The 14649-nt window shown below is 33.6% G+C and overlaps 1 protein-coding gene across 2 annotated transcripts; it reads right to left on the bottom strand.

Annotated features, from left to right (window-relative positions):
• Positions 1-3537: 3537 nt before the first annotated feature.
• LOC127832498 (probable G-protein coupled receptor No18) lies at positions 3538-12300 on the bottom strand. 2 transcript variants are annotated; one of them, XM_052357999.1, is made up of 2 exons: positions 12165-12300; positions 3538-7409 (listed from the first exon to the last, which is right to left on the bottom strand). In XM_052357999.1, exons 1-2 carry the CDS (start codon positions 12165-12167, stop codon positions 6210-6212), a joined length of 1203 nt encoding a protein of 400 aa, XP_052213959.1. In that variant the 5' UTR covers positions 12168-12300; the 3' UTR covers positions 3538-6209. The 2 variants fall into 2 exon arrangements, with proteins under 2 accessions (XP_052213959.1, XP_052213960.1); XM_052358000.1 differs by lacking the exon at positions 12165-12300 and adding an exon at positions 11023-11096.
• Positions 12301-14649: the final 2349 nt, after the last annotated feature.

The raw sequence follows: 14649 nt of genomic DNA, 5'->3' as shown, positions 1-14649 counted from the left end.
TCAAATCAAATTAAACAGCCAGTATGGATATAAAATCATTTTTATATGCAAGTGTTTCTTTAACTTATAATTTAAATCTAAACAGCATAGCATACATTACTGAAAAAAATATTGATGTATTATTCCAAATTCACATATGGCGATTAATTGCACATTATATTGAACTGTATGAATTTTGATGTAACTTCAATACAAAATGCACTATTTCTACTACAAACAAACATATTAGGCTTATTGCTCATAAATATGCTTTGGTATAATATGCACACTGTTTAAATGAGCATCATATGCGCATTAACTATACTTCAACAATCACACGTGTATTTGTTCTGACTCTTTCGACATTTGTTTGCAAAAATGTTGTTTTTTCCGTTAGCCACATTTTTTTTGCTCGTCAATTATATTAATGAAAAAATGTATTAATGAATTTAAACATATACTTAAAACACACTTAAAGTGCACACTGGAACATATCGTTTTTTTCTCGTAAAGTGCATTTGTCTCGAGGAGAAATATACTTTATCATATTTTAATGTATACATGCTTGAAAACAAATGCAGAAAAACACACTTTTAGGTGTTTTTTTTGTCTGCATTTTTAAGAGTATTAAATGCGCATTTAACGCAGAAAAAATACGATGCCAAAACTGCTACAATTAATGTTAATGGAATACACTTTTTAAAGTAATAAAATACTTAAGTGATACAGAAAATAAACGCGTAATTACTTTTTTTTAACACTTAATAATACCCTTTTATATATTTTCTTGTGAACACTTAAATGACATTTGTACCAACAATATGAGATATAATTCGTGCATAAATGCTGTGTTCATTAGGCAATATAATTTGTATGAATCATATCTGCCACTTCTTTTGTGGTATATAAAGTACCTGTACAATTCTTTTGAAAGAACAAGACATAAATAACAGTTTGATGTATCCTCCTCCTTTTTTCAACCTTGCTATCCTTCTCGAATGGTCACCACAGAAATTTGGTTAAATATGACTTGGTGCTAATAATAACCAATTTGTATAAATTCATAGGCAAATTTGCAGGTTTAAAAAAAAGCGTTGATCTGTGATCCTCAAGTTTCCCATTACTGTTAAAATATTGAATTCCCGATCTTAATTGCTCTTTGGCAAATCGAAGTTGAATACAGTAATCAACTAAAAGTTAATAAACATTTCTGCTTTTTTATGTGTATGATAAACTTGTCACTAAATTTATAACATTTATTTGTACAAGCACAATTCCATCTTCGTGAAAGCATATACACTATGAAATACTAGTATTTAAGTAATTTGTATGTTGCAATTTTCCAAAGAAATGATGATTATAATATTGAGCATGATGGTTATTTTTTTTTTCATTTGATCAACAATTCCATTACCAAATCAATGTTTGTGAACCAACTTGAAAATAAAACACTATTCAATTGTCGAACCATACCACATTAAATACATTTATAAATTTTTGTGTAATTATGCTCGCCTTGTTTAGCCTCCTTGTGATATAAACATTTTCTTTGACAATTGCCTCTTAGAATTTCGATGCTTAAAGGCGCCGCCAGATTGAAAGTAGTTTTAAATGGCGATGATTGTACCAGAGGCGTATATATGCTGATTTATGCAAAAAAAACGTCTGCTGATCCAGTGTGATAAAGTAGCAGTCTAAAGGTTACCATATAATACATATTTTCTTTATATAAATCAATTGAAAAACGACCACTCTAAGCGAAAATAAATGCAACATTTTGCATATGGAGACCCCAACCCCCAAATATCCATACCCCTCTAAAATGCATTCTTTGCTGAATCGATTTATGAAAAACAAAATATATGCCAGACAAATCAAAATTGACTGTTTTCGTACCTTCTTTTTGCGGCCGTTCTATAGTGGAAAGTAAACTTTTTCAGCGCGAGTTTTTACTATACAGTCTCTTATTTTATCAGACTTAATAGATTTTGTATATTAATATCTTCAAAAGAATTTAAAAAAAAATTAAGTCTAAAGTGCAAAACATGCCTTCGAATAAATGTGATGTTAATTTTTTAGAGAGTAAAGCACACAAGGATTGATTATTTAGTACAGTGTAACCTTAAGGCTACTAGGCGTTTAAAGCAAACAAATACACAAACGTTGAGTTTCCTTCTATAAACTGTTTTATAGACTTATAGAAAACACAAATTACACAAATCTTAACTCAAAAACATTGCTGATGGGGAGTTGTACAAGTAGTTTCGTCCGCTGCCTCCCTGATGATCTTCAGTTGGTGTTATCTTTAAGTACACATGTAAGGGCAACTATAGGTTCTGGTTATATAGGTATTATAACATCATAAGAATCCACCACAGCAAGGCATAATTACCATACCAACATGGACGCACACTATCCATGCCATATAAATATGTTTGAAGTACACCTAGAGCAGTCATGTACATTAGTATATAATCATTCAGTTTAAATGTAAAATTTTCAATTTGATCATTTAAAGAAATATTGGATTTTTTCCAAAATGAGTTATTATTCCTCCCACCATTTTACCGGAGAATGCTATAGGCTTATCCTCCGTCCGTCTGTCTTTCCGTCATTCCGTAAGAAAAAATGGATTCCGCGATTTCTCAAAATATATTGAAAAAACTTGGATGATTTTTTTTTTATTATAAAGGATAATGTGTGGATTATGCACGACACCTATTTAAACCAGAGGAAAAAGGTTAAGGCATTGTTACTTAAAATGGAACAAACTTATTTCTGTAATGACTCCAAATAAATATTGCAACATCCTGAAACTTGGTATTCAGTTGCGCTTTATGTGCTTCATGTATCCGTATGTCAATTTTTTCTGATTATCCGTCATTCTGTCCGTCCGACTTCAAAAACAGATTTTACTTACAAGAAATTCTTGAGATATCTCGCAACATAAAGCCACATAAACACTCAAACGTAACGAATATTTCGCAAGATATATTAATAAAATTTAGTAAACACATAATAAATTATCGTTCCCTACAGAAATAGCCAACATTTCAACGCTAGATGTGGTCTGGTAACATATATTTAACGACATGAAAATGCTCGTTTTTATTTTGTTTATGACAATAAATTCCTTGTTAATTTCCTTCGTCGATATCCGAAAATCAACAAGCGAATACGAGATTGGCTTCGGACAGCGTCGGAATTACGACGTACTTTTAATAGGAACTTCCGGCAATGAACCACATATTCATGTGATAATGCTTTCGACAAAGCCAAAGTCCATTTCTTATGTTAACTGTCTGATTAACGTTGTAATTCACATGCATTGAACACGACCGAAGTGCTTTGAATGTGTCACTGATGTGATAACTTGCAAATGAGACATCGCAATGAAGTACAATTTATGTAACTAAAATATGGCAAAGTACTAAAACTCTGCTAGTTTTATTGATACAGTGATATCAAAACGACCAAACCACACATTTCAGCAAAATATATTGTGGATTGTTTTAACCGAACAATATATAAACAACGAATAGTGTTTGTTGTCTTTATTCACAATGCACGAAGAAAAATTAATAGATTATATAAACAATCATATGTTCAACTAAAACATGTAAGGCAAATGTCTTGAACTTGTACTTAACTGTCTGTGATTATGCCAAAAGGTTAAAACTTAAAAAATCTGTGTGTTACTCTTCTTATTCATCACCCTGAACTTTAATCCTACAGAAATTTCAAATAAAGCATAATCAACAAGCACACCAGGTGTGGTTAAAAGGGTTATGCGGTTTTTATAATTGGATGAACATACTTTATTTTTTATAAACAAACTACCAATCAGCGTTCTGGATGATTCATCTTTAACAGTTGAATGTTGAAAATGAATTCGAATATGATACCAAATAGGTTATCTTGGTAAATGTTAGGTAAACCGTTCGCTGTATTCAAACACCAGCACAACGGCAACAATAAAACAAAAGTATATACTAGTTTTGTATAATGTTTGAATACACTAATTTTACTCCTTTTTTAATTTTAGTTTTTATTTATAAACAAGGGTTTACCTCAAGAATTTCGTCGTTATAACAACCTTTAAACTATGGAAGTATAACAGTGAGTAATCACACTGTTTAAATGTCGTTTATTTGAGGTAATTATAACTAAATTCGAGCAAACGCATGACTTATTCGACAATGCTTCCTATTATGTATCTACAAATTAATTACCACCAAATTAATTATTTTAAATGTAAACAGTAATACAGTAAAGTGAAAGTGCCACTGAATTAAATGGCCATGATATGTGCATTATACACGTATTTATGCATATTCAAAAACGATTACAAATCATGTTTCTTTCCATTTATTCCTCATGGAATTGTGTACTGATGCATAATGTCATAGTAATGTGGAAAACAGTTGTTGAAATTTTCCCGCCTGAGACCACCTCAATTTAATTGTTATTGTTTTAGCTAACCTGAACATTAAACAAAATACACCACACGCCTAATATAATGGTCTATTTCAAATATACAATAGACATACTGCCCCTGCGTAGACATGATAAAAACATATTATCATATATAAAGGCATGACATGTGTTCAGTATTGAATTTTATAAGTTGTTTAATAATGTATCAATACATGCAAAGGACCCGGACAAAAAAGAGTGTTTTTTAAGATAAAAGCATATAGAATCTAGTTAACAAGAAATACTATAACGATGACATCAAAAACAACAAAGGCGAATCTACAAAAGAGCGAGAACTCAAGTTTGAGTAATGAATTATATACAATTAATCATAATATACAGGTTTCTTTGACAAAAGCTATGTACGTACATAGCAATGTATCTGTTGGTACTTGTAGTATTCGATTGCATTAATTCAATAAATTTCATCCTGTTTGGTCTTTTCCCGTAATATTTATTTATATACAATTTCTTAATAGCATTATATAAGGAATATTCTAATAAGAAGTGATATTTATCCGTATCCACAAGGACATTGCAATGTTGACGTTTTCTGTTGGAAAGGTATAGCTTCAGGTTTATACCATTTGTCTATTTCGATTTCTATTCCATTCTTCAAGAAAATGTCTATATTCAAAGAATTTATTAAACAAAGTACAAACAACTTTTAAGAAACTTGAAATCATTTAGCAGATAATCAGGGCCACATGATTCACCATTATGATTTTGCTCACAAGCACGTATAATGTCTTGATCATAAATGCTACATTTAAGTCACTAAAATTACATTTTATTCCCCATTTAAGTTCCGGGCCTGATAAAAGAAAACATCTTCATCAGCTTGATATAGTTTTCAATAACATAAACCCCCTGAAACAGTTACAAAATCCATTAAAAGTCAATAGGTCGAACGATAAATAAACCGCTTTCCATATTCCTCATTTACGGTACAATTCACATAAATTGAACGCAGATGAAGTACTTTGAAAGGGGTTAGTGAAGTGGACATTTGCAAATGAGACACCACAATTAAATTCAGTATGTGTTGCTAAGATGTTGTTTAGTTCTTGCACACCGCTAGGTTTATCAGAGCGATTTCGAAACAGCCAAACGTCTCACTTTCAGTATTTGCTTGGGGGATTGTGTTTACGAACCCAATTTAAACAAGTATTAATGCTTGTTTCCTTGATATAAAAGAAACGATTACATTTGTAAAAATTGACAGGTAATTTTCGAAAATCTTGATTTAATATATTATTTATAGATAAAACAAGTTAGGCAGACTTTGAGCTTACTTTACTTACTGTCAATTTGCCAAAAGGTCAAAAACATGAAATATGTTGGTTAATATATGTGCAAAGTACGGACTAAAAGCCTTGCGTATTTTGAAATAAAGTGTTGCACTATATCATTTCCAGTCGACATTTAAACAAAAATGAATATAAAAACATTTAAATGCCATATATATAGTACACAACATTATTCTTAATTACTAGCATAAATAGGTTGCATGCAAATGCATCGTCTTTTAATGGTGTATACACATACATGTGAGATTCAATTATTAGTCAATCAAACGCACAACGTCAGCTATTGGCGATTCAATTATTAGTCAATCAAACGCACAACGTCAGCTATTGGCGACACATAGTCGCCCTATTACAGGAAAGACTCCGAAAGAGATCCAGTCTTACGTCATTCACGGTAATCAAGGGAACCAAATATTCGTATAATAATTATGCGTTTTAATATGTTCATCGCTTCCTACACAACCAACCAAAGTAAAAATGTCTAAAGTTGCTGTTAAAAATTCCGTAAATCCACGGATTGAGACTACTGTTAAAAATAAATGACCTTGTCCCAATTTTAAACAAAACGAGACCGGCACCGGACAGAAACTCTGATTCGTGTTGGCTCTTGAAAACGACCCAAACACACAGTGAGAGGTACGGTAAAAAACTGACGATGAAAACTATGTTAACGATGACCATGACGACGGTAATTTTCACTGCCTCGCTGTCAATGCCTGACTCTTTCTGTGCGTTCGTCGATTTCTTAGATGCTGTTGAATGTCGATCATTTCTTGGAGCAAGAGATTTTGTTGCGAGTAGTGTTTTGATTTCTCCTTTCTCTTTTTCTTTCAGTTTGTCGTCCGCCGTATGACTGCAGTCAGTTAAAGACGTTTCAACTTCAGTCGACGACGAGGCTCTGTTTTTTCTCGGTTTGTGCATAATTAATCTTTTCTTGTGGCTTAAAATTGTGTGCACGATAATGCTGTACAGCACAATCAAAATCACCGATAACCCAACAGACAGAACAAAGAGGACTCCGTTAAAGATCCAGACATATTTCTGGTAAGCGACGTCTTTGGTAAATGTACAATCCGCCCCCATGAGGTCAAGGCCATATGTATTTGGTATGGGCACTTGAATCGATCCGAATATTGCAAGACACGGCCACGACAACATAATAGCTATCCCAATACTCCCTAAGCTCACCAACTTTGCAGTTCGAATCCCCATCTGAGGCTTAGTCAAGCGACATATCTTTTTAAATCGGTCCATGGCTATAGCAATAAGAGTCAAAATTGATCCTATTGATCCAAAGTAATTCACAAACCGCAGTAGTTTGCAGGCGACGTTATTTTCAAAAGTGTAAAAGAACTTCATATCGGCGATTACTCCTGGCACGGATATTGCACAAACGATGACGTCATATAAAGCCAAAATTACGATGAAGAATGTATTGGTTGTAAGCTTCGTTTTAGCGCCATAGTAATAACACACCATTGGGTTCCCTACTAGGCTGAGAACCATCATAGTAGAAATGAAAACCGTAGCGGGAACCATCTGGTCCGCCATCTTGTCATTCAGTTCCTGGATTAAGACATCGTGGTCGTGCGAAATCGTGTTGTTGGTAAGCATCGTACCGTTGCTAGCAGCCATCGCGTGCGTCTGGAAATAGATAATGACGATAGTGTAGAATAGTTAATTTTTGGTATTACCGAAACAAATGGGTAAATGATGCATGTAAACATGTGTTAGTTTGTTCGTATTTTTTACCTAATTTTCCTCTACAATAATACTAGTTTGATGCTCTGATTATTTGATTTGGCAAGCACATTTCAGGAGAAAAACTAAGATTTGACAGCCATCTCTCATTATTGTACTTTAAGAAATAAAAGTAACATGACAGACATTTTAAGAATTCGTTTATTAAAACAGAAAACAAAAACATACATACCTAATAGTGCAGATAAAAGAATTTCTGTTTGTTTGTTATTATATTCTACTCCCAAATTTTGTTTGTTAATTCTAACTTGCTACACGACGATTTTGACCCATTTAAGAGCGCGGTTACTATAATAATGAGGTGTGAGTCTGGTTGAAAGGAAATAGACAGATATTGTATATATATTTACACACGCCTTTGTATTTCTATTTTTTGTTGGAATGTGTTGAAAAGTTCACAGTTATCTAATAAGACGGTCATGCACACAATTGTATTTATTTGACAAGCTGTCCATATGTATTTAGTAATTACTGCAATATAGTTCCAGCGTTTAAAAATGAACGATGATGAAGTGTTTGCAAAGCCATCGGAAAACACCGCTAGGACAATTAGCAAACAGTCAATATCAGTTTGAGGCAGTTGTTGGAATAAAAGCTTTCTTATTCAATTTGTATGCACTAAAATGAAATATTAAATTAATTTCCCAATAGCCTTTCACAGTGATTAAATATAAATTAACGATAGTTCTAAGGATCAAAATGTCTTATAACATGTCGTATGCACCATAAGCAAAATACAAATATTGCTCGGACTATCAGAAAATATTAAATTTCGCTTGGATCATCATCAAATTTTAAATATTGCAAAAACCAGCAACATACGTCAAACAACGCTCGGATGGTTTGCATCGACCTGCTCCTAATGCCTCTACAAACTAAATAACGTGTGCAACGGAAACGGTATATGTGTTTCAACCTTGTTTTGCCCTTGAACGTTCACTAAGTTAAAAGAGCGTGTTCCTTAAGAAATAATAAAAACACCTTAAAATGGCATTTGGACTTAATAGTAACCGTCTAGGAATCCCAAAAATGTAAACGATCTGAAGCTGAATGTAATAAGCTGCATGTACCTCTCGTTGATGATATTATCCGGTCAATATTTAGCGCGTATTTTATGACCTGGATCGTTCATATCGAGAAAGAACGGCACTTTGTTGGAAATAACATTTTAAAATATATGTCAAGCACCAGTGGTTAGCCAATGAATACCAATAACAATTTCAGAAAACAAATCCAGTTAAGGCAAAGATGCGCTTAGAGATTTGCCTAGTAACTCAAAAAGGAATCTTTTTTGCACAAAATGCAAAAATTTATTAATGCGAAACAAAGTTCAAACTTTTTTATTGTGCTCCGGTTTAATGTTACCTACTAAGACTTTTCCGTCTTAGATTAAAGAGTCTCATTTTGATGGTGTACATCATGAAAGCATTACATTTCGCGTTTTTATACATTACCTATTGGCACTCGCATGAACTTTCATTAAAAGTAAAGTAATCCCCCATGCGCAATCGCACATTCTCGGCCCTTTCCGTCAAACATCGGATAAGTACCTTGAAGGAGATAGTATGAATACACATTTCGGAAGCGGTATTGCGGTCTACCTACGCGGGCCTACGCGAATCAAAATTACATAGTAAAAACAAACATGGCCGGTTTTGCGAGTTGTTTACATTTTGCAAAGATGAAAATGGGGATTTTCTATGCTCTGAAGCCAGAGCAATTACAAACTCTACAGGAATTATGGACGCCATCGTTGTTATTGTTTTTGTTGTTGTAACATTCTTTGAATGGTATCACGTGGGCGGACTACTTTTAACCCGTATTTCTCCCGAGTCCGATTATGATAATCTGCGAGGGGTACCGAATGCCCCCATGCGTTGTACAACATGTGAAATACAACATTTATATTATGCGATATGAATTAGTTTCCCATTCGGTGTATGTAATCAATACTTATTTCAGAAAGTAAACAACACACCGCAACCTTTTAAATTTTATTATATTAATAATATTTATAATTGTTTCTGACACACATAAACGCTGAAACAAAAAAGCTCTTTTGTGAATAATATAACACTGCATTTGTTTTAGGAAATTCTACATGTCTTGCAAATACAATGATGCGGGTTGAGTCTGATCATTTACTTATTATTTCTTAAATATTTTTGGACAGAAAGAAAAAACTTCATGCTAACTATCGCAATGAAAACTGTTTAAATAACGGTAGCGAACATTTATCAAAAATAGAAAAGTATAAATGGAATGACGCGCACAAGCAAAATTTCCTGAGATGATTTGAAAACAATTTTAACTTACATCATGCGCAAATATTGGAAGCATTTGCGTGTACGGATATAGACGAAGCGATTGATAAAATATTAAATTTGTACAAATAAGCTGCATCGGATATGAAGGCTTATTATAAAACACACTCTCTTATTTTTAATGACACTTCAGCAAATAAGTCGTGGTGAGATAGGGAATGTAACGCGGCTAAACAAATGAAGTACGCAGCATTACGAAGATTCCGTTTAAGTTATGATGTTTCGGTTTATCAACACTATGTAACACTCCGTAGAGAGTTTAAAATTATGTGCTCGGTAAACAAGTGTATCAAACGACATAAAGAAACGAATTGGTTTTATCGCGTTCTAAACCAAAGTTGTTCCGGAACTTAATAAAAGGTAGTCAAAAGACGCAAAACACAGATTCTTGTAATATACATGTAGATCCATGTGCATCGTATGGTTATTTGAAAGGTCCTCTTTTTAAAGACATTCGACCAAGTTTAATTGATATACTTAAAGGGTAACAAAACTGAAGATAATTAAGATCAAATTTTAAACTCAGCAATCACGAGCGAAAAAATAATGCAAAGTATTTCAAAACTCAAAGAGGGTAATTGCAAGGGACCGATAGCCTTTGGGCTGAATTTTATAAAAGTACGATGTATTTGATAAAACCGATACTTTTAGATTGATTTAATAAGATTTTTAATACTGGTCATTTTCCAAATACTTGGCGGGATAGTATACTTGAGCCGATGTATAAGTCAGGCGCTACAGACGACCCCTCTAATTATAAAGGTATTTTATAAATTATCATAATGTATAAAATATTTTCCAACATTTTATATAACAAATTATGCAAATGTTCAGATTCCGCAACGGATATTCACCCATCTACAATGTATTTACTCTTCAAAGTATGGTTCAAAAATACGTGTTGACCTGGTGGTAGGTTTTATGTTCTATACGTGGACTTCCAAAAAGCATTTGATGGTTTGATTCTTCATACTCTATTAACAACTATGTTTTAAAATGGTACCAGAGGGAAGCTTTTTCACATATGAAAATCCATGCATTCAAATCTACGCAAATGTGTACGTCTCAATAATAATAACGTTAAGCAAAACGTTTATGGTAACATCGGCACCAGGCAAGGGACGTAACCAGCACATTTTTTTGATTTGTACATAAACGAGTTGTCTACCTACCTAAAATCGAAAGGCCATAGGGGTATCTATATCACCGAGACACTTTATACATAATTTGCATTCTTTTTGCCGATGACTCTGCGAGCTGCGCTGATACTGCGCTCGAGCTACAATCACACTTGAACTAAATATAGGAATTTTGTGATTATACGAGTATGTCAAATAATCGACAAAAGACGGTAATTATTGTTTTTTAGAAACGGAGGTCCGCTAAGATCATACGAACATTAGGTCTATCAATATAATCCGGTAAATGTCACATATGTATATAAATATATGGGTCTTCTTTTTACACCTAAACTATCATGGAGGAAAGCGAAACAAAAACTTGCCGCTCAGACCCGAAAATCTATTTTTGATATAAGCGGCACGATACAATCGGAAGAAGTAATTGGATGACATATGTTAAAAACATTTTGTACCGTTATGGATTTGGTTTTGTTTTGATAAGACAAGAAATAGGAAATGTGAAATTATTCTTAATGTCATTTAAACAAAGATTGATTGAAGTTTTATGTTCAAAAGTCATTTGCTAGATTCCGTTCTTCATGTCATAAATAAGCAATTGAAACTGGTCGACATTTAGGAATTTCTAGGGAACAGCCATTATGTACATATTTTTCAGTCTATTTTTATAATAAATGTATTGACGACGAGTTTCATGTTTGTTTTAAATGTATAAAAATTTAACCATTAAAGGCAAATGTATATCATTTCATGGTACAATGGCGAACACTATTTCCAAAATATTTGCAATCTTTTGCAAATTTCGGATGAAAGAAAACTAATAAGCATAGCATATTTTGTAAACGAAATAATGATAAAGAAAGATGTAGATCAAAATTGATGTAAAACATTGATGTATCACAACTCATAAATTGTATGTTGTTATTTATATATTCTGAATTTTTCCTTTATTTACAAATGAACTTTTGTCTTGTCTTGTCTTGCATGTAAAACATAATAGATGCGGTTATATATTTTGTAATGACTAAAACATGTCCAACAATAACTTTAGTTGATCAAAACAATTCACACAGACATAAACGGAAATATTGAAAACTCATTAAATATTGTAGAAAACAAAAAACATTATAGCTTTGACATACGTATTATCTGTTATTAAAATAAAACAAGTTTACCATTTTTTCTCCGCACAAAAATAAACACTTCACAAGTTAGCGTGTTTCCTTTTGTAATCAGTCCCTAATGAATACAGTCATCTGCATTTAAATAATGCAAGTTCTTATAACAGGCGTGTTGAACACATTGTGAAATGTATACTAAATGATGTTTTGTTTATGTCAACAGTACGTGATAACTTAATATCACATGGCTTCAAGCATTTCCGGTTTTCCCGTATCAGTCTTTACCGGAAGCATATGCATATCTGATTAATCATGGCCCGACTTTACTGTGAAATTCTCACTAAAACATGTTGTATTTCATTCCTTTTAAAATCGATGTTTCTTCGAAATGGTGTATGTTTTGTATTTAATTGAAACGCAGGCTGATATTACCTATGTATGTTTATCACGATAAGCTGTATATATGCTTAATTCAAAATAAACTAAACTGTTCTGAACTGCTCTGTATTTTCTGTGTAAATTAAGTCTCCGTTGAATCACAAAAAAATAAACTGCAGGGGGAATGTTCCGTCCCTTATCAATAATGTATAGAGTTGCTTTAAACACGGTCTTTCCAAAGATACGGATAATCTAATATATGGATTTATCACAGACACCTCCAGAACAAGTAACTAGATCAAACCAAAATCAGTAGATCTAACGATTAATAACCCGCTCTCCGAAATCCGATCTAGTGCATTATGCATGCCATTAACAGCCAAGAAGGTTTTTACCTAAGAAAGTTAAGCACTTTCACAAACGCGCTTAAACTGCCTATCTGGCCACCAAATAACCCGTCTATATTTCTTGTTGACGGCATGCACATACTGTGATATGAGTCGTGTTCTGATAAATCTGGGCATAATGCATGTGCGTAAGGTATCGTCCCAGATTTACATGTGCAGTCCGCACAGGCTAATCAGGGACGACACTTTCCGCCTTAACTGGATTTTTGTGTACAAGATACTTCCTTTAAACAAAAAATACCATAAAAGCGGAAAGTGTCGTCCCTAGTAAGTCTGTGAGGACTGCACAGGCTAATCTGGGATGACACTTTGCGCACATACATTAAGACCTGTTTCTCAGAACAAGGATCATATGGCTCTTACCCAACCGAGATCTATACTTTAATTTTGAACATCATCCAAACTTTCTGATTAGATATACTAAAAATGAACCCGGATGTAAAGCTTTGTTTGTTTACTGAAGTGGACATTCGCAACTGTAACAGCAAAGATTCAGTACGTGTTGATTGGTTAATTTAAGCTCCATTCAATTATGCACGGTTGATGACCATGGAGCTGCACATTTTGAGTGATAAAAGGTCAAGGTCATCCTTTAAGGTCAAATGTCTTTTTTTAAAGTAGCTGCCGTGCGGCTTCAAAGCGCAGTAGGGGGCATTGTGTTTCACGAACACAGCTCTTGTTTGTTATAGGAAATATCTTCTAAGACACAATCCATTGTTCGCGTAAGGTGTCGTACCTTATTAGCCCGTGCGGACTCCAAACGCTTATATCGGACGACGTTTTACGCAACCGAATAAAGCCCCGTTTTTCCAGAGCGAGATTTATTTATTGTGTTGGCTGTAGCGCTGTCTATAAGCTGGAAAGAGAAGATAAAAGATGTTTGCACCGCCATGGAGTTAAATATTGCAAATACCACCAAACTTGTCCATAGTTGAAAAATAAGACAAAATGTTGTCGTACAAGAAAATTAACGCCACAGGGCCTTCTTGCTATTATGCCCCCGGATCAGAAGATCGGGGGTATATTGTTTTTGGCCTGTCTGTCTGTCTTTCTGTCTGTCTGTCTGTTTGTCTGTCTGTCTGTCTGTCTGTCTGTCTGTCTGTCTGTCTGTCTGTCTGTCTGTCTGTCTGTCTGTCTGTCTGTCTGTCTGTCTGTCTGTCTGTCTGTCTGTCTGTCTGCCTGTCTGTCATTGTGTGTGTTCCAAAACTTTAACCTTGGTTAAAGTTTCATAACTTTTGCAATATTAAAGATAGCAACTTCATTTTTGGCATGCATGTGTATCTCACAAAGCTGCATATTTTGAGTGGTTAAAAGCCAAGGTCAAGGTCATTCTTCAAGGTTGAAGGTCAAATATTATTGTATTTTTCTTTCGTAAAAATTTAACCTTCATTAAAGTTTGGTCATAACTTTTTGAATATTGAAGATAGCAACTAGATATTTAGCATGCATGTGTATCTATAGAGCTGAACACTTTGAGTGATAAAAGGTCATGGTCAAGGTCATCCTTCAATGTCAAAGGTAAAATTTATGGCTTCAAAGCGGCGAAATAGGGGGCATTGTGTTTTTGACAAACACATATCTTGTTTTCTTTCTGTCATTAATTACAATTGATGATATACTTTCTTGTTAAAGAAAGTATACTTTTTGGTTGATTTGTTTGCATTTTTGATACATAATTAGTCAATGTTAAGTGCAAATAAAAACATATCCCGCCCTTTTAGTTTGGACGCTTAGTCCTTATTTGGAAATAGCAT

The sequence above is a fragment of the Dreissena polymorpha genome, chromosome 5, assembly GCF_020536995.1.
Source record: "Dreissena polymorpha isolate Duluth1 chromosome 5, UMN_Dpol_1.0, whole genome shotgun sequence".
Classification (NCBI taxonomy): Eukaryota; Metazoa; Mollusca; class Bivalvia; order Myida; family Dreissenidae; genus Dreissena; species Dreissena polymorpha.
This window is presented reverse-complemented; position numbering and strand designations above follow the sequence as displayed.